We start from the raw sequence: 20,076 nt of genomic DNA on the forward strand, positions 1-20,076 counted from the left end.
GGCCTCATTGGGAACCTCCTTTGTGCCTGACAGGCTGTGGGCTGGATGTAGACCCCTGGCCCAGTGGAAGCAAGGGTTGAAATGAGGAGAAGGCCCAGCTGGGCCCTGCTGGGAGAGGCCCAGCCCTCTGGCCTGGGGCCCGCTCCCTGGATGTGGAACTGGGAGTCAGGCCAGTCAGGCCCAGCCTAGGGTTTGGACCGGAGCTTCCCAACCTCCTCTGCTAAGTCCTTTTTTGCATCTGTTTGGATTTCATGGCCCTCTTTCCACTTTCTATGCACAAATGTCCAATTGTGCCACTCTATTGTAATGCTCACTGTTTTCTCACACCCACAGGATAATTCCTCGTTTGGCTGAATTCCACCGATATTTGTTGAGCGTCCATATGTGCCAGTGCAGGACGGGTGTGGCCAGGGAGGGAAGACGCAAGGATGCATGACGCCGGGCCCTGCCCGTGGCAGACACTGTTGGTTACCTACACAACAGCCATTTGTTTTCTCTTCTTGTTGGCAGAGCTCTGGTTTCCTTTGAATGTCATGCCTCCCTCCCCACCTCCCTGCCAACTACTCAAGGAAAGGTAACTCTGCTTTAAGCTCCATGGTAAAAACTGATGGGTCCAAGCCAGTCATGGACGCCCATAGTCTAGATACGGGCGTGTGACATCGTTTTGGCCAGTGAGATATGAGAAGTCCTCTGGGGAGGTCGGGGAGTGGATTCTGGGAAAGACATTTTCTCTCTTAAAAGGAAACACAGAAGGGACAGCTCCATGCACTAGATTCTTGGAAAAGAGGCAGCCATTTTGTCACCACGAGGAAAAGCAAATCTGTTGAGGCCATCCGAGGGGAAAAGATGGGAAGAACCAGGGTCCTTGACGATAGAGGCACTGAAGACTGAGCAGGCCGACCTTGCACTTTCTGTCATCACCGTTTCAGCCGAAGGAATTGTAAGCAGTTAGGGTAAGGAGTCCCCGGAGGAAAAGAACCAGGCGTGGCTTTCTTGACATAAGAGAAGCCATTTTTGGCCTAAGTTACTTTGGGATCTGAGCCTGGCCACAGTGCTTGCCCTTGAACAGACCTCAGTAGTTAATAATCTTAAGGGAACAAAAGAATGCAAGAACTGTTATCAGGCGAGAGATAGTAAGTATATAACAAAGATAATAGATCAGTTATAAAGACTCCCACTTCTTTTTCAATAGTGAAGATTAGCCTGAAGCACTCAACCACCAGATCAACTGGAGCCTAAGGGATGATGCTGTTGACCTTTTCTGACCCTCGTGACTTCAGTCAACTAAAGCTTAGACACTCAACCACCCAAGCCCCTCCATGAATATCAGTGTACCCTGAGCTTAAAACTATCCTAATTTTGCTGTTCAGGGTGACACTGCTTTGGGAAAGACCCCCCGTGTTCTCCTTAACTTGCTTCAAGTAATAAATCCTTCCTTCTCCTGAGTGTTGGCTTGGTTGTGTCTTTCTTGGTTGAACACCCACCAAGAGGCAAACCCAGTCTTCCGAGTGAGAGAATTGCCGTTTTCCAGTACGTACAGTTGAAGGCAACCTACATCAGACACTCCCTCAAAGGAGCCGGAAATAGGATTTACACTTGTAAAACAGTACAATGTAGATTCTCATGAGAAGGCACACTAGGCAGAGACAGCGCTTAGCCCTGTGGTAAACCAGAAGAGAAGGAGGTTAAGTATGTTAGTGGGAAGGAGTCAGGTGAGGAGGTCGTATTTGGAGTGGATCATGAGGTAGGATTAGGATTTGCACAAGAAGAGTAGGAGGGTGGCATGAACAGACCTGTGGAGATGGGAGTGGACATGGCTGTGGCAGAGAACAGGGAGGTTATGTCCTGCCTAATTCCACAGGCAGATTCTAGAGCACTGCAAATTGCAGGCTTAGAAGGTGACCCTTGATTTACACAGTGGGGAGGACTGTGGGCCCCTGAGCGGGGGAGAAACTAAGAAAGTGGACCTTGGAAGGGAGGATTAGGCAGCCGCGTACCAGGTCGATGGCAAGGGAAGAAAATAAAAGCTGAGTGACCAGTTTAAGCTCCTGGAATAATTCAGTTGTTGGTGGTGAGATTTGAGTTGGAAGTAGTAGGAAATGGGGGAAAATATCAAAGGAAAACTGTAAAGGAAAGTAACTGTTGAAAGAAGGGAGGATTGAATGAAGAGATGATTGAATCTTGCGTCTAGAAGATGACTGTAGGAGTTTGAGTGTGATGACTTGACATAAAATGGAAATTTGGAAGAGGGGACCGAATTTAGGAAGATGCTGTCTGTTTTTGCCACTGGGGTTTTGAGGTAATGACGGAAGCTCTAAGTGATGAGACCTTGAATTCATTTGAAAATAGGGGCTTGACCTTGGGAATGAGAAGTCTTAGGACATAGACGATGTGGCAGAGACAACAGCTCACCAGATGTGCACGCACCCCTCCAAATTTGTGCAGATTTTTTGACACTGTGTGACTAATGTGAGCCAGTGAAACGGGTGAGGAAGTGACAGGTGTCATCTCCTGGCCGAGGCAGCTAAGAGCCTGTATTCCTTCATTTTGTCCTCCCCTGCCATAGCATCCTTGGGGCCCAGGGCCAGGGGCCGGGGGTGTGGCCACAGAGGGAGGAGTGCTGTCCTTCCAGAATCGGACTTGGATTGCTCCACCTTTAGCTGGGGATCCTTGGGGAAGCCAGGTCTGGAGCTGTAACAGGGTGGCGCCGCTGACGGCTGTTTGTGGTCCAGGTGATAGATAAGTGGTCTTCAGGTTACACTTTTCCCTCTGCTTCTGACTTGATTTGCTCAGAGATCTGTGTTCTGACTTGATTTACTTCTGACCTGATTTGCTCAGAGATCCAGGAGCTAGAGCTTGCTGGCTGGTGTTTATTCTCTCTCTGGGGCTCTGAGTATTTTTGGAGGGTGAGTTTACTGCCACCCCCAAGGCCCTTTAGCTTAGGGGGATCCTTGTCCCTGAGCCGTGTCAGCAAGATGGCTGCTCTCTCCCATCGGTCACCAGAATGTCAGTGGCTTGCAGAGGGGAATGTTTTGGTGACTGGTATCCACTGGTGACCAGCTTGAGCATCTCAACCATCCAGCTATAGGTGGAGCTTCAGGAAAAAGTTCCAGGCCTCTAGACTAGACGAAGAATGAGGTACGAAGCCCATCTTTTTCGCCTTTCCTAGCCCGAAAAGATTCCGAGTGTGCCTGTTCTTAAAGGCTCAGGAGCGCAGATCTCGGCCCTTGAAGCACGGGCGCGCTTTGTTCAGTGCCGGGTGCATTTGGCCTGCCTGACTCAAGTTGTTTTCCGAAGGGCAGGGGCCCCGACGCAGTGCTGCGAGGCATTTGGCATCTGGTTTTCATCAGGCAGCGAGTAAAAGTGCAGATGCTGAATCTGATCTTGCTTTAAACAAAGCAGAGTTAGACACAAAGGAAGGGCCTTTGTGCGGCGCCTCTCCTGCTCCGATGTAATCTCTGCTGTGTCCTGTTTCTCCTCTAACTGAGAACTTTGACTCTGCAAATAAATACTCGGAGGAAAACCCTTCAGACCTGGGGACAGCCGACGTGGGCCACCGGGGCTCTTCTTTATGATTTGAAAATTTAAAGACAGGGACAGACTGTTTCTCTTTTTCCTGTTTCTCGTGGAGAGATGGTGTTTTTATTTTCCCCCCACTTTCAGCAAAATAGGGCTGTCATATATATTTGTCGATGCTGTCCTGTTCATGGGCTCGTTTTACCCACCACTCTCCCTGCTTCCTCTGACAGGCGCAGAAGGGCCAAGTCTAGTCCCAAGAGAGCTGTCTGTCAGCCTGGCCTTTCCTTTGTCCATCCAGTCGTCCATCCATCCGTCCACCCGACCACCACTCGATAAGCATTGGTTATTCAGCCAGCGGTGTGATTTGGAGCAAGTTACTTAACTCTTCTAAGCGCCCATTTCCTTATCCGGACGTAGCAGGAGCCATTCATTTGGGTTATCATGAGACTTGAATGGAACCGTCGGGGAGAGTCTTAATGTAAGTGGTAGTTGTCACCATTGTTGTTCAGGACCAGGGTGCCACCCTAGTCAGCTGACGGCCTCAGGTTGGCCTTAGTTAGATAACGTGGTCATTTGGAGGTTGGATTTAGGCCACAGTACATACTGCTGAGCCATTAAGACACCACCTTTGGACCACATTGTCACCTCCCTCGGGATATCTTGCTGTTCTTGTTTCAGTCTTGGCGAGGCCATTGTGGGTGAAATCTCTGAGCCTTTGACCAAATGGCCCCTGGGCGTTCCCCAGCTTTGGTGTTCTCTCATGCTGACAGCATCGGGTGGCTCTGAGGGGTCCTCCCCCCATGGTCTGGGTGGTGCTGCCTGGGTCTCCCCTGCCCTGCCCTGCAGCAGTCACCTCTTTTGCCACCTGCCACACCTCTGCCTCTGATGTCCCCCAATGTGTCAACCATTGTTCCCCCTTCTCCATCTCCTCCAGCACCTGTTCCTGTCAACACTGCTGTCTCTTGCCTGTTCTTCAAGGTTTCCTTCGTTTTGCGTTCTCTCCCAGTGCTTCAGGGAGCAGCGTTGACATCCTCTGTGTACCGTACTGGGCTTTACTCCAGAGAACCTGCCCTGGCCCTGTGAGTGTCAAGCAAAAAGGATGTAATTAGACCGTCCTGGAGAAAGGGAGTGGTTTATCACTGGGTGGCGGGGAGGGTTTGCGGAGATAGCAGCCTTACCTGACTGGGTGTCACCTGAAACACTGGCATCTAACAGGCAAGAAGGCTCTACCCGGCTTTCCTGAAGGACCCGCAGTCTTGTTCCCAGTTTCCTTTGTTGCCCAGCTTAGCTGTCTGCAGCTAATGCCCTCTCTGCATTTCACCCCTGACAGCTCACTTGATTCTGCCTCGGGCAACTTTAGTTTCCTGTGGGTTCTCTTCTGGGGCCGCTTTCTGCCCCATTCCAGCTCCATTCAGAGAACTGAGGAAATTCTTGCCTTCGTTATTTTTAAAATTTATTTCTTTTTAAAATTTTATTTAATTACTGGCTGTGTTGTGTCTTTGTTGCTGCACGTGGGCTTTCTCTAGTTGCGGCGAGCGGGGGCTACTCTTCATTGCGGTGCGTGGGCTTCTCATTGCGGTGGCTTCTCGTTGCGGAGCACGGGCTCTAGGCACGCGGGCTTCAGCAGTTGTGGTGCGAGGGCTCAGTAGTTGTGGCTCACGGACTCTAGAGCGCGGGCTCAGTAGTTGTGGCACACGGGCTTAGTTGCTCCACGGCACGTGGGATCTTCCCGGACCAGGGCTCAAACCCATGTCCCCTGCATTGGCAGGCGGGTTCTTAACCACTGCGCCTCCAGGGGCAGTCCCTCGCCTTCGTTATTCATGAGCCCAAACTAACCCTGTCTTGGCTGGAACATGTTTTGTGTTAAGAGGAACTTTCAGAGTAAAATTAGACATAGTAAAGAACTGGCACCATGAATTGCCAAGCCTTTTAAAGTTCCTAGAAGTCCTTTGGATCCATTCTCTATTTTTGACCCCACCCCCACCCACCCCCAAGTCCCCCCGCTTCCTCCTAAAGATACTGACGATGGCATTTAACCAGAAGCCAGGGAAAGGAATGCTGTGTCCTGGCGCCTGTGGGAAGTGACGGGGAGTGGCTGGAGCTCGTGTTCTGTGTCAGAGCCCAAGGGTTCAAACGGGTGGGGATGAACCGCAATGTGTCATAAAGGAGACTTTGTCCTGCCCCAGCTTGGCTCTGTGTTTAAGCTGACGACTTTATAGGGAAATGATGCAGTTGTGGGAAAGCACTTCTGTGACCCCTCTTTAAAGTAGAGGAAATGAGAGACCTGGAGGCCACAGCCAGGCCGGCCTTGAGCAAAATGATCAAGCGCGGGGCTGTCCCACCCACCTCTGTGCTGTCCCCAGCCTCAGCGCCTTCCCCAGCAGCCGCCTCCACGAGCTCCCCCGACCCGCTCCGCCCCCCCAGGCTGCGGCCTTTGTCCTTCACCCTCCGCAGTGTTTCAGTTCCTCACCGGGTCCTCCGGCTCATCCCCGACCCCGGCTGGTTGAAGGCTGTGGGTCAGTGGAGTCACTCACTTACACTGGGGAGGGCGGGTGGGCAGAGGCTGACACTCATGGACCCCCACTGGGTGCCAGGTCTGTACATTCGCTCACATCCTCCGACTTCATTCTTGTCGTTTCGAGCCAGGGGACCGTGAGGCAGCCCCTGTACAGATGGCATAGTTGGGGCCCGGCAAGGTTATGTGATTTCTCCAAGTTACAGCCAGCTCGGGCCACTTCTTTGAGCTCCAGTTAAGGAAAAGGAACCTAGTATTGTTTTAATGTGCTTTATTGTGGTATAATGTACATACAACAAAATTCACCAATTTTAAGTGTACAATTCGTTGAGTGTTGACAAGTGTAAACAGTCATGGAAACCACCATCACAGACAAATGTAGAATGCTCCCATCACCCCCGAAAGCTCCCTCCCCACATCTCCAGGTCTGTTTCTAGTTTGGGGCTGTTATGAATAAAGCTGCTCTTCTGTGTGTCAGTCTTTGTGTGGACGTAGGTTCTCATTTGTCTTGTGTAAACACCAGGAGTGGGATTGCTGAGCCATATGGTGAGTGTGTTTAACTTTATAAGAAACTTCCAGATCGTTTCCCATAGTGAGGCGCATCTCACGTTCCCACCAGCAGAGAATGAAAGGGACCCGGTACATTTGACTTCTAATCTCGGACCTTTCTGGTCAGACTGTGGTGTCACTCGCTGCTGTTTTAGTGGCTGATAAGTTAACGAGTCCCGAGCCGGCCCTTCTAAGAGTGGGTGTCTGGAGAGGTTTCAATGTTTGGAGCCAGTTGCTACGGGGAAGGCTTGATGAAGGGACCCTCCAGCCAGGCAGGGCAGCCTTCTCCTCTGACGGCCGTGCACTCCACGGACGTCCTCCTTTGCTGGCTTTCCCTTTGGCCGTCACCTCGGTTCACAATTCACAATCACCCGTGGATTTGCGCTGCTGTAACCGGGGCCTTCTTGCAGGGTGGACACGGGAACATTCTGCACATGCGTTGTTCCCTTCCCCAGCCATCGTGGCTCTGTGCTAGCTTCAGGCCAGAGCTGGAGTTGGAGACGCCCTCTCCCCAGCAGCGGCGGGAGCGGCAGCCACTGGGAGCCGTGGGCAGGCTCCACGCTGGAGGGTGTTTTGCTGGGGCCTGGGCAGCCGTTTGGCGGCCGCGGTTTCACGGGCATCTCAGGGCTGGAGCTTGGTGAACAGGCACCCAGCGACGGCAGCGGCCTGGATTCTTCTCCTGTTTTGTGCCGAGGTTTTGACAGAGCCCATAAATGGTAGCGGTGGATGCAGTTCGCCCTGGTGCGGCCTCTGGGGGAAATGGAGAGGAGGAGTTTGAGGACCTGTGGTTGGGTGTACTTTTTTCTTCACTTGTGGCAACATTTCCGGAGCGGTGTTCTTGGTAGGGGTCAGGATGGAAGGAAGCACAGGCCATCCTTTCTAAAGGAGTGATAGCCGGAGTGAGAGTGCGCAGCTGTTTGTCCTGCGGCACGTGGACCGTGGAGGGGCCTCGCCACGTTGGGGCCACAGGTTTGGGGAGGTCAGAGCCCTCTGGCAAACCCGCCCGTGGGGGCAGAACGAGCCCTGCCCTCAGAGTGGGACGCCCTGGCTGCTGCCCTTGCCTTGACTCCTACTAACTTGATGACCTTGGGTGAGTCACTGACTCCCTGGCCCTTAGCTCCTCACTGAGGAGTAGGAACAACATCCCGGTGGCCCAGGGATTTGGATGCCAACCGCCCTGCCCACAGGGAATCCTCCTGAGTGCGTGAACTCCCTTCCTGCAGCTATAACCTGGCCTCAGCTCCCCTCCCTTCCTCTCCCCCGGATCTGATTGCTGCCCAGCACCCCCCCAGGAGGACCAGGCATGGATGGGTGCCGGGGGTAGGCCGGCACCAGGTGACGTCTGCTGAGAACGGTCAGCCTCTGAGCACCCGGCCTGGAAACTTCCTGCTTGCTCCCTTAGACTGGCAGGAATAGATGCACAAAAGAGGACAGAGCTGCTGACGAGCGGCCCAGAGTCGAGGACACAAAGGACTGCAGGGGAGTGAGTCAAGGCCCCTGAAGGTCCTGCCACAAGTGTCCATCCAGATGAGATCTCAGAGGCCCAGCGGTGTGAACAGAACAATTGCCGGGATTCCAGCGCAAGGAGGATGCTTTAGAGGAGGGAGGCGCGGGACTTCCCTGGCGGTCCAGTGGTTAAGTCTCTGTTCTTCCACCGCAGGGGGAATGGGTTCCATCCCTGGTTGGGGAACTAAGGACCCACATGGTGCCATGGGAGGGACGAGAGCACTGATCTGGGAGTCTGGAGACCTGGCCTCTCTAAGTCCCTTTGTCAGGAACTGGTCGTGTGACCTTGGACAGGTTGACCCCAGCTCTGGAGTGCATTGCCTCTGCAGAGGAGCTGGCGCTACAAGCCCAGCCCCTTTCACTGTTCACACTGTGCTTTCCGGACCTGTGGGCTTTGTTACTGGCTGCTAAATGCCTGTGGTTAATGAATAATTGCTTCAGGGGCAGAGGTGGGCGAGTGACGACTATGAGTGAAGATGTGTGGGACACACGTGTGTGAGATGATTTTAGGCAACAGCATTCCGAGGAACTTGGAAACGACTTGCTAAGTGGTTTTTGCTGCAGGCTCAATGGCAGGTGGCCCTGGTGGCCCTGAGCTCCCAAGGCCCGCTGGAGCCGTAATTGATGTCGCTGCGGCCAAGCCTCTGCCCTGCACCTGCCGCTGCCATGCCCTGCCATTCAGTACACTTCAGACATCCTACGTCCCAGTTGAAAACCACTGGCTATAATTCTGGTTGAGGCTTTCCCTTTTCCACATTTTCTTAATCCAGTTGAGCTAATCTGCCTTTTCCTACCTATGTGACAGGAATTTTTAGCTCCCTCTCAGGTCAAGTTTTGCTCTGTCTAGAATTCCACTGTGTTTCTTCGGGGTTTATCTTTTATATCCCAGGCATCCTGACCAACTCCATTGCTTGGACCCCTGCCCTGTAAGCGTGGGGACTCAGGTCCTACCTGCTTGGAGGCATCCAGAATTCTAATATGGTTCATGATGATGACAGTTTCACTCAAAAGCATACAGTATGACCTCTTATCCTTACTGAAGTCATTCCAGACTTAAAAGCCTAAGGACCATTTTTTTTCCACTAAAAAGTTGTGTGTGTGTGTTTTTTTTAAATGATGTTAACAGGTAATTCTTGCACATATTAAACAACAAACTTGGGAGTATGAAAACAAATGTTCTGTAATTCAAAGTAAAATTTCATGGAACAACCACTTGAGTGATTTTGAATGGTGATCATTCTATCAATCCTACGTTTAAAATCTGATAACATTTTATTAGGTGCTGCAGTATTGTAAAGGGTCATCAGAAACACCAGTTTGAGAAATAATGTTCCTAACTCTTCTGACTTAAATCATAACACAATTTGAAAGCCCCCTCTCCCAGCTTCCTTTTGTCCTCTTCTACCTGCAGCTCCAGGCTCTGCCCTTTCTGAAGGTTGCCTTCCTTCCACTGTTACAGGGGCTCCTCTTTGTTGCGTTTTCTTTGCTCCAAATGCAGCTGCTGCTTTTCCTTATTTTAATTTTTTATTGTGGAAAATTTCAAATATATACTAAAGTAGAGAATATAGGATAATGAACCCCCATGCACCTATCACCCAGTTCTAACAATTATCAGCTCATGGCCAGTCTTGTTTTATGTGTACCCTTGCTCACTTCCGTATCCTTTCTGTATTATTTTCCAGAAAATCCAAGGAAAACTTACTCTACTCCCATGTGTTGTTGAGAACTCTTGCCCACTAAGCTGCATTTATTAGTAATGTATTTTCTCATTTAAAAATAATTTTCAGAATAACAAGGAGATAACATTTCATCCCCATCAGATTGGTGACGCTGTAGTAGTCGAACAATACCAGGAGATGATGAAGATACAAAAAGAATACTTAAACACTGACCTTGGGAATATAAAATTGGTGTACCAGTGTTGCAGAGTCATTTGGGCAATGTCTTCTGTGACCAAAGATACCCCTAGACAAACATCTACAAGCATATTTATTGCAGTGACATGTTGGAAACGTCTGAAAAATTCATCAACAGGAAAATGAATTTAAAATTTGTGATACAGATGGTGGTGAATATTCCTGCAATGAACTGTGATCTGCAGCGATCAGAATGAATTCACTAGAGTGACATATGTCAGCAAGGATTACTCTCAAAAGTGTTTTGTCAAGTAAGAAAGATGCAGAAGAGTACATACAGTATGATGCCATTTTACAAAGTTTGAAATCATGCAAAAATTATTAATATGTTTTTGGATACATACATATATAGTAAAAGCATAAAAATGCATGAGAGTGATAAATACCAAGTTCAGAATGTTATTTCTGGGGTGGGTAGGGGTAATTGAATTGGGAAGGGACTTGATCAGTGTCTAATGCTTTCTTTCTTTCTTTCTTTTTGCGATTAATTAATTAATTTGGCTGCATCGGGTCTTAGTAGTGGCATGCGAGATCTCTCGTTGCGGCATGCAGTCTCCTCCTTGCGGTGTGCGGGCTTCTCTCTAGTTGAGGCATGCGGGCTCCAGAGCGCGCAGGCTCAGTAGTTGCGGCGTGTGGGTTCTCTAGTTGTGGCGCGGGCTCAGTAGTTTTAGCATGTGGGCTTAGTTGCCCCATGACGTGTGGGATCTTAGTTGCCCGACCAGGGATCGAACACACGTCCCCTACATTGGAAGGCAGATTCTTAACCACTGGACTACCAGGCAAGTCCCATAATGCTTTCTTTCTTGAAAAAAAATCTAAAGCAAATGTGGCAAAAATGAGGATTTGACTGTCTTGGATGTATACAGGTATTTATTATTCTCTATACTTTTCTATATATTTTAAATACTTTCTCATTCAAGAAGTAAATTTAAGAAATGTATAATTGTTCTTCATCTTCTGATGAACTTGAGATGGTCACTGTGTCACATGATGTTGTCAGCATCTAAACCAAAGCTCAAAAACTTGTCCAGTCCTGAGAAAATGCTTATTTTCTTTGTCATCTAATGACATTAGATCACAGTTTCTCCCTAAATTTAATGGATTCCTAGAAGTCCATGACGTATTTTCCAGACGCTCATATTGATAGTTAGCAAAAGCCAAGTAATGAAGCCCTAAGGATTTGACTTAACAAGCTTACAGAAGAAGCAATTGCATTGTATTTTCTTTTCCTGTTGGAGAAGGTGAGGACAGTGTGAAGAGGGGAGACTGAGGAGGGCATCCTGTCTTGCCCGTATGGGGACTGGTCCTAGCTTCTAGGTCCTAGCTTCTTCCATTTCATCTGCAGTTGGTTAACACCTGTTTGCACTGGAATAGGCTGGATGCGCCTTGGAAGAGGGAGGGTTTAGATAATGAGAAGTGGTTGACCTGATGTGTCGCAGGATTGAGGGCCCATCTATAGTGAGACAGACCTCTCAAGACCTAGTCCCTGCCCGCCATCTTCACCTCTGCTCCCTGCCCACCTCCATTCATGCTCCCCTTCCAGCCAGAGAGCCCACACCAGCCCTGTGAGTGAACTCATCCTTGGTTCTCTGGCCTCTGGCTTTGCCCGTGCCCTGTCTTCTCACGTGGCGTGAGTGCCTGTACCTGCTCCTGGGCTGCCTGCCTGACTCCTGCTTCCGAGACTCAGATCAAGGTGCGCTGCGTGTGACGCCTTCCCTGACTCCCCAGGCTGACCCCGCCTCCCCCAGTACCTGTACAGCTCGCTGCTTGTGTGTAGCTGGTGCTTGATTCCATGCTCATCTCCCTACCTGTCGTGCAAGTGGCGTGGTTCAGAGTACAGACCCCACGTGTGCCCGGGGCAGAGTACTTAACCTCTGGGCGCCACACTCACCTGCAAATGAGGATAAGGATGGCACCTGCCTCCTGTCGTTGTTGTCAGGGTTAAATGTTGTCACGTGTATGAGGCGTTTAGAGCAGGGCCTGGCAGGATACTTCTGCGAGAGTTAGCTGGTGCTGCTGTCGTCATTCTTCCATTCTCTTCCCTTCCTCTTTCTTTTCACTCTTCCTCCTCTTCTCCCTTCCCTCCTTCCTCTGTCTTTTAACATCTTTTTTTTTTTTTTTTTGACGGTACGCGGGCCTCTCACTGTTGTGGCCTCTCCCGTTGCGGAGCACAGGCTCCGGACGCGCAGGCTCAGCGGCCACGGCTCACGGGCCCAGCCGCTCCGCGGCACGTGGGATCTTCCCCAACCGGGGCATGAACCCGTGTCCCCTGCATCGGCAGGCGGACTCTCAACCACTGCGCCACCAGGGAAGCCCTTCTTTTTCCATCTTGTTTAGCTCTTCAACACCGGAAGATGGAAAACATTGGAAGCAAAATGTATAGGTGGGAATGAGTCACGGCGGGCTTGGGGGGGAAAGGCAAATTGTGGAAGGACTGGTAAGAATCAGATTACATAGATGGGAGAGCGAGGCCAGAATCTGGGAGCCTAGAATACCAAGAGGAGGAGTTGGACATGAAGGGATTGGCTAAGTGGAGCCCCTGGGCCATTGTGCCTGAGGCGGGAAACTGCCGTGGGGGACATAAGAGGCAGTAAGTTACTGGGTGGACTGGCTGGGGCGGAAGGAGAGAGTGGCAGTAAGGAGCCAAGTATTAAAATATGCTAAAGACCTTTAAGATTGAAGAGAAGACAGCTGGACAGGGCTGCTTGTGGTGGCAGGGGAACAGGAGGGGTTCTGGTGAGGAAGGAGCAGGCTTGGGTGAAGCGGTAGAGTTAGGCTGCAGGAAGCCACAAAAAGAGGGAAGATAGCAGAGATAACTTTTTTTTTAAATTTTATTTTTAGTTTTAATACATGTGGAATGGCTTAGGATTTGGCATCAAATTGGTGTATGTATTGAGAATACCTGCTGTGGATGCCAGCTAGAGACACCATGCGCTCCTACACTTACAGGCAGGACAAGAGCCGGGAAACAATGTGCCCAAGCATCGTCGTCAGAGCTCTCTGGCCGGGTTAGGTGTTGTAGGATTCTGTCCTCGACCTCTCTGCATTTTTCTAGTCCGTTTTGATGAAGGTAGAGGTCATACTCCTCCAAATCATTTAAAGTTATGTACATCACTTTAAAACAAGAAAGGACAGCAAGCATGTGGCTTGATAAGGAAGAAAGAGATGGGCTGATGGGCTGGCTCCTGTTAGGACGGACAGGGATAAGTGCAAGGTTCTGAATCCAGTTGCACAAGTGTAGGAAGGGCAGGTGGTGGAAGGATGGAAGGTTTTAGCTGGCAGGCGTCAACCATGTGATGTGTCCACCAAACAAATCTGTCTTATCTGTCTTATCTGTGGTGTCTAGAGCCGAGGGGTAGTGGTCTGCTTGCTCCTTGCTGACCAGACCATGCGTGGGGAAGAGCACAAAGTTCCGGGCGACATGCTTGGCGGGACAGAGGCAAACTGGAGCCCGTTTGTAAGAAACAGGGAGAGGAACCAAATCCGTGTCATGCACAGCCACGGAAGATGTCCAGCTGTTCAGCCTGGAGACAGAAGCTTCAGAGCTTCTAGATGGCGAGCTCCTTGAGGTTCAAGATCGTTCTGTGCGTCTCTTTGTAGCCTCAGTGTCCGCTTCAGTGTCCAGTGCCGAGGATGTGCTTGTTTATTGCCCATTGAATGGATAAATGAGAGACTGGGTTTGTCCAGGACCCTGGAGCCCGATTTCAGTTCAGAGTAAAGAACTTTCCCATAGAGCTTCCCCGCCTGGGCTGCCATCAGCGGCGATGTGCCTCTGCCGGGGGGATGTCCACAGGCACAGTCAAGTTTAGGTGGGTGGTTATACCAGTGGGCCCCAAGAATCTATCATTGTTTACATGAGTCAGGACTTCTTGGTGGAGGAGAGGAAGGGGGAGTGGGTAAAAATGTGTGATCATTGAGGGTGGCCAGGAGCAAGTAGATTTGTAAATGAATCTGATGGCAAATTTACTTACAAGTACACACCCCCGTCCCCAAAACGGTGCTTTTTACAATTTCTAGGTAAAATGCCCTAATTTGAAATAGCATCGAGTAGAATTTAAGTTAATAGTGTGAACTGCAGTGCCATCTGCTTGGCTTCATGGCCCAGTAGATCTGCAGAGCCATTTGTCACAATTTGTTTTAAAGCCAGGAAGAAAAATACTCCTGGATGCCATCCAGAACTTCTCGTGGAGATGCTGTCTTTGGAATGTGGAAGGGGTGGGTGGTGAGAAAGCTGCCCACTTGGGCAGAAGGAGGGCCATGTGCTGGGAGGCAAGAGACGGGGGTTCCAGTTTCCCTCGCTGGCTTGCTCATAACCTTGGGGAAGTTGCACAACCTCTTATGCGTTGGGGCCTGGTGTGGAGCGGCCCGGCAGACCACAGCTTCTCCACGTCAGGGCTGGGCCAGGTGACTGTTCAGTTTTTCATTCATTCAGCTAGCATTTTTGAGCTCCTATTAACTGCCAGGCCCCATTTTTTTTTTTTTTTTTTTTTGGCTGCATTGGGTCTTTGTTGCTGCGCACAGGCTTTCTCTAGTTGTGGCGAGCGGGGGCTACTCTTGGCTGCAGTGCACGGGCTTCTCATTGCGGTGCCTTCTCTTGTTGCGGAGCACGGGCTCTAGGCACGTGGGCTTCGGTAGTTGCGCCATGTGGACTCAGTAGTTGTGGCTCGCAGGCTCTAGAACGCAGGCTCAGTAGCTGTGGCGCACAGGCTTAGTTGCTCCGCGGCATGTGGGATCTTCCTGGACTAGGGATCGAACCCATGTCCCCTGCATTGGCAGGCGGATTCTTAACCACTGCGCCACCAGGCCCCACACACCATTCTTGAAGCTGGGGATTCGGCAGTATTGGTGCTTTTTCTAGTCTAAGACCTAGGATGCTAAGAACATCACCATCCATTACACTAATGTTACTGGAGAGCACAGCATTTCCTTCAGGCATGAGAACCGCATGTGGGAAAACTGTTCTGAGCTGGGGGATGTTGTCACCAGCCTTCCAGCTGATGTGCTTGAAACCTAAAGGGCAAGTAGGGCTGACTCAGAAGTTCATGAAGATCAAGCCGTGAAGCCTTGGATAGCTGAACAGATGCTTCTAGAGGCACCTTCCAGCCTGGAAGGAATCGTGAACCTGGGGTGGGGCATTCTTCCCGGGAAAGATGGCTGTGGAGTGGGGCTCTCAGCAGGATGAGGGGTCCTGCTTTGTTCAAGGAGAGGCTGAGGGAGGCCTCAGAGTGGGGTGAGGGGTGATGTCAGCCTCTGTGAGGAGGGTGGGTACACGGAAAGGGGGTTCCCAGAGAGCAGCCAACTGAGTTCATCCCACGAGCACTCACTGGGCACCTACCGTCCGAAGTGCGGAGGGTGCACAGAGATGAGTTAAGGTGAGGCTCTGACTTAAGGTGCCCTGAGTCTGCACTCAGGCAGGCGAGCGTGGAGATAAATGTTGGTGCCGGGCAGGCACACCACACGGGGAGAGAGTGACTGACAGCCTAAGGGGGCGAGGAAGGCTTCCCAGCAGGGATGACAAATGAGCTGGGCCTCAAAGTGTGACTAGGAGTTGGTTGGGTGTGGAGTAGAGAAAAGGCCATTGCAGGGGAGGAGCCTTGAAATCTTCCCGAGTTTACCTTCATGTTGTGAGTGGAGGCCAGAGACCCCGTACCCAGATGTTGTTCATGGGATTCTTGGTTCTCTGTGGGATATACTGCTTCAGTGCCCCCGCAAGGGGACGGTCATCCCTGTGTTTGAGGATGAGAATTCTCGGTGCTTACGCTGCCTCCAGTCTTTTCTGAAACATCGTGGGTGTAAAACAAACGAACAGAATAGTCTTTCCTGTTCTGTGTGTGGGGAGTTGGAAAGGATGAGGGGCAGCGAGGTGACTGACACAGCCCTGGGCGCAGAGGCCTAGGACAATGGACGGAGATGTGAGCGCAGGAAGGCAAGAAAGGAACCGGGCAGAGTTCCTATGAATACGCAGAGTTTAGGGACAGTTGCATGAGTGGGCATGAAATTAACCAAGGAGTGGAGGAGACCATGGACTCCTCTATTCCAGGAAGAGAACTGAGTAAGGTAGACATCGGGGGGACAGTTTTGGAGGAATAGGCATTATGGGCAGACACAATGAATTTACGTAAACAAATTTCTGGAGATGGCGACTTGAGAGCTTTGTCAAGCTCAGTGCCTTAACACCAGTGAGAAGTGGGAACCGAAGGTGAGTTTGAGATGGGGCTTTGGGATTGTGCTGTTTAGAGGCAGGTTAATAAATTAATTAATTAATAAAATAATTAATTAATAAATGCTTTGTAAGCAGTCATCCCAAATCTGTGTCTTAAAAATTATTTTATTGTCTTTCAGGAATTCTCTGTAGCTCAGGATTCCGGGAAGGGTTTGGCTGGTGGCTGTGTGTCAGTGTCTTTCATGCTGGGGCCGGGCCACTGGCGAGCTGGAACAGCAGGGCCACCATCTAACTGTCTTCACGGGGTCACTCCCGGGCGGTGACTTGGGTTCCTCAGCATGGGGCGCTCAGAGCAGTCCGGCTGCTTATGTGGCTCTCAGAGCTCCAGTTGAAGTCACAGAGGGTCACTGCTCTCACAGTCATGAGCCCACCCAGCTTCAAGGGGAAGAAACACAGATCCCTTTTCTGGATGGGAACAGTGTCAAAGTCACGTAGGCAGAGCTGGCAGGATGGGAGATCGCGTTACAGGCAACTTTGGGAAATACACCTGGGTTCAGGTGGGGCGCTTGTATGAACAGGTGAACTCCCTAATAGTATGATTACAGCAGAGGAGCGTGGAGGGCACCTCCTGTGGTTTGGTGGGCAACCTGAGTCTCTGGGCAGGAGGCAGGAGGGGACGTAACCAATTACTGAGGAGATGTGGGCAGGGATGGAGGAGGAGAACCAGGTGTTCTGGGCGCAGAGCCGGGCTTGCTGTGGGAGCTCCGAGGCAGATGTGAACAGTGGGGACCGGAGAGTGGTGGGTTTGGCCAGGATGATGGCTCTTGTTTATCAAGTTGGTTTCTTCACTAGCTTGAGCCCTCTGCATCCTCCTCCCCTAGCCCCATTTTCCCCTTAGATTTTGAAATGACATTTCATTAGGAGAAGTTTTAAACTATCTTTGTCTTTTTTATTGCTTTCCTGTTTTATTTTGGCATGCCATGTATTTTATTCATTTATTTTTGAATCGGTAATGCAATTAAAAAGGGTAGCTTAGGGGGTAGACTGTGCAGAGTGTCTGCTTCTCACCCCATTCCCCCCAGAGGTCACCGGTGTTCTCCGTTTCACATGTTTCCTTCAAAAAGTGTTCTCTCTCTGTGTTGCTGCTGTGATGCTGACTGTGGGCTCCAGCTCTCTGGCCTCCATTTCAGCCTCCACAGCGTAGAGTGGGATGGGGTGGGGTGGAGGCCCTTCCCTAGCTGGCATCTCCTCTGCAGACCAGAATCTACCCACCTTTGCAGGAAGTCAGGGCCTGCGGGCTCAGGGCTGACTTCAGCCCTGGATTCTGTTCAAGCTGTTCTGAACCTGGAATTTTAAATGTTGCTTCTTAATTCAGGTCAGCTTCCTCTCATGGTGGTTCTTCATTTCTACTTTGTGTGGTTTCTAAGTGTTCTTTTACTCCCAAGGTGGTGATTCTGATATTTGGTTTCATTCTATCATTTACATGTAAAATTTCCTGAAAGAGGAAAATATATATAATTAGGGGAGTCCCGGGGCTCTGAATTTTGGTATCACAAAATCACACAATCTGAAAAGGGACTTTAAGGCTTGTCTAGGTGTTTTCCCTTTTGTGTTTTTTTGTTTGGGTTTAAAATGTTTTTTAAAAAAGCTTTTTTTTTTTTTTTTGCATATAGGGTATTCAGCACTAGACAGGAAACTAAAATATTGTCTAAAGTCCCTCCCCCCCCCCCCCCCCCACCAAAAACAAAAAACCCAAACCAACTCTGCTATCCTTCCTGGGATGGATGGTGACCTGCTGAGACCTCCCAGTTCCCTGGTGCAGGTGGTGGAAGTACCTGGCCCAGCTCTGGACAGGAATGCTTGAACCCGGGATATTCTAGATGATCCGAGTGTGGGATGTTTGGTGCTGTGTCCAGGCTTGGGGCTGACTTCTCCTTAGCTGGCTTTCAGGGGGACGGATTGCAGCTGAACTCTGCCCAAGACCCTAGTGCAGCTCCTAGAAACCCGAGGCTGTGTCTGCAGTGCGCAGCATCGATCCGTAGCGTTCGAGTCTATTTTTTCTCTCTGCGTGTCCACAAAATGCATTACTTTACAATGAGCCTGTCAGGGATAGCTGCAGTGAAGAAATGCTCCACTCCAGTCCCAGGGCCTCATACTTCTGGAATTTTGCCTTGGCAAGTGAATCAAGTACTCTGTAAACACGCTAATGTCACGGTCCCTACCCATGGGGAGTTAGAACTTTTTCAAAGCCCCTTTCTATCTGTTGCCTCACCTGTTCCTCACTGCAGCCCTTTATCTTTCTGGATTTGGCTGGAGGTTCTGTTAAAAGCATTTAAACAGCAGCTCCTTTGCCCCCCAAAAGTGCCCCCCATGCCCTGGGGCCTGTTCTCTTGGCCCTGCAGGTCTGGTGAGTTAATCCTGTCGGACAAGAGCAGCTCTGAGTTAATGAGTACAATCTCTCTTCCCCCCCTTGGAACATGGATTTTTTAAAAGTCTTTCCTAACTTTGGAGAGACAGAAATATATGGCTGAAAAAGGATTGCGGGGCAGGATTAAAAACTAATCCTTCAGCGTCCACGTGCGCATTTGTTGCCTTCCGGGTTTGCTCTCCGTCCCAGCTCCGAGGGCGCCTCACTCAGCATGTTGTGTGGTTAGTTATTCCACAGTGGTCTTGAAAGTGGTTTCGGAGACGCTGTTTCAATCCTGGAGGATGTGTCACCATGCGATGACAGTCTGCTGTGCTGAGAGATGCTGACAGCCCCTGCCCAGACCCACACCGGCTCCACATCTCATCTGGCCAACACAAAAGGCAACTGATCATTCCAGTTCTCAGCCCTGGGTGGGCTGGAGACCTTTGGGGATGGTCATCATTGTCCGGTATTTTCAAGGTGCAGCTCTAGCCAAGCAATAATCACAGCCGTATCATCAGAGCCCTCATCACTGGGATCATTTTCTGTTTTGAACGTCTCGGTTGTCTTTCCTGTCTTTCCTCAATCAAGCCTTCCTTGGTTAGGTCGCGTGAGCCTGGAGTGCTCGATTGCTTTCCAGGGATGGGCTCTGCCCTTGTTGACTTCTGCTACGTCTTGACCTTTGTGCTGACGATACCCATTTGGGAGCTGCGGGGTCTGCAACTGATGCAGACTTGGAGGACTGAATGCCAAGTATTTGGGAGCAGCTTGGAAATGAACAGTCTTCTGGCAACTTTCTCAAACGGATCGATGGTTTATTATGACCTCTGAGGCCCCTCTTGTCTGAACGCTTGCTATCCATCAGTCGTGTGACTGTTCTCTGCTCCCTCTGTCCTGCCAGGGGCTAGCTGGAGGAGATGATTTCTCGCTGCACGTGATGCGGTGGTCTAGAGAGCTGGATGGGCCCAGGGAATAAATTCTCAGTCCAATGATGACATCATCCACTTCCCCCTAAGCCTACCCCTCCTCTGTTTCCATTCTGCACGCCACCACCCCCCCACCCCGGTTGCCTAAGATTTGGGGGTTGTTCTCGACAGCTCCCTAGACACCCCCGTGCGCTCTTGACTGCTGATGTCATTTCCTTAGCATCTCTCCTGCCAGACTACACCCCCTCCACCCCCTGTGCTCTGCTCTAGTTGGGGCCTCAGCAGCTCTCATCTGGATCACTGCCGGAGCCTTCTGCTGGGGCCCCTTTCCCAGCATTCCTGCCAGAACTATCTTCCCGAGACCTGATTCAGAAGATAGATAGATAGATAAATAGATAGATAGGTAGATTTTCCCTTATTTACACCCCTCAGTGGCTCCCCATTGCCTGTGGTCCATGGGCCGAAGCTTCTTTCGCGTGGCATCCAAGCCACACCCTGATCCGCCCCTTTCTGTTGCTTCCTCTTGGTCTTCCTTTACCCCTCAGTTTTCCCCTCACCTGTCAATGGCAAACTGC

At 50.6% G+C, this 20,076-nt stretch overlaps 1 protein-coding gene across 7 annotated transcripts in view; it reads left to right on the forward strand.

Annotated features, from left to right (window-relative positions):
- Positions 1-20,076, forward strand: part of IGSF3 (immunoglobulin superfamily member 3) — a 98,291-nt gene that overhangs the window by 15,080 nt on the left and 63,135 nt on the right. For 5 of the 7 annotated variants that reach the window (XM_033436299.2, XM_049709939.1, XM_049709945.1 and 2 more), the window contains exon 1: positions 514-574. The exons of the other annotated variants lie outside the window; for them this stretch is intronic. In XM_033436299.2, coding sequence (XP_033292190.1) covers positions 529-574 — 46 coding nt within the window. In that variant the 5' untranslated portion in view covers positions 514-528. Of the gene's footprint in view, positions 1-513; positions 575-20,076 lie in introns of those variants that run through there. 7 annotated transcript variants of the gene reach the window in all.

This window comes from Orcinus orca, chromosome 1, assembly GCF_937001465.1.
Source record: "Orcinus orca chromosome 1, mOrcOrc1.1, whole genome shotgun sequence".
Classification (NCBI taxonomy): Eukaryota; Metazoa; Chordata; class Mammalia; order Artiodactyla; family Delphinidae; genus Orcinus; species Orcinus orca.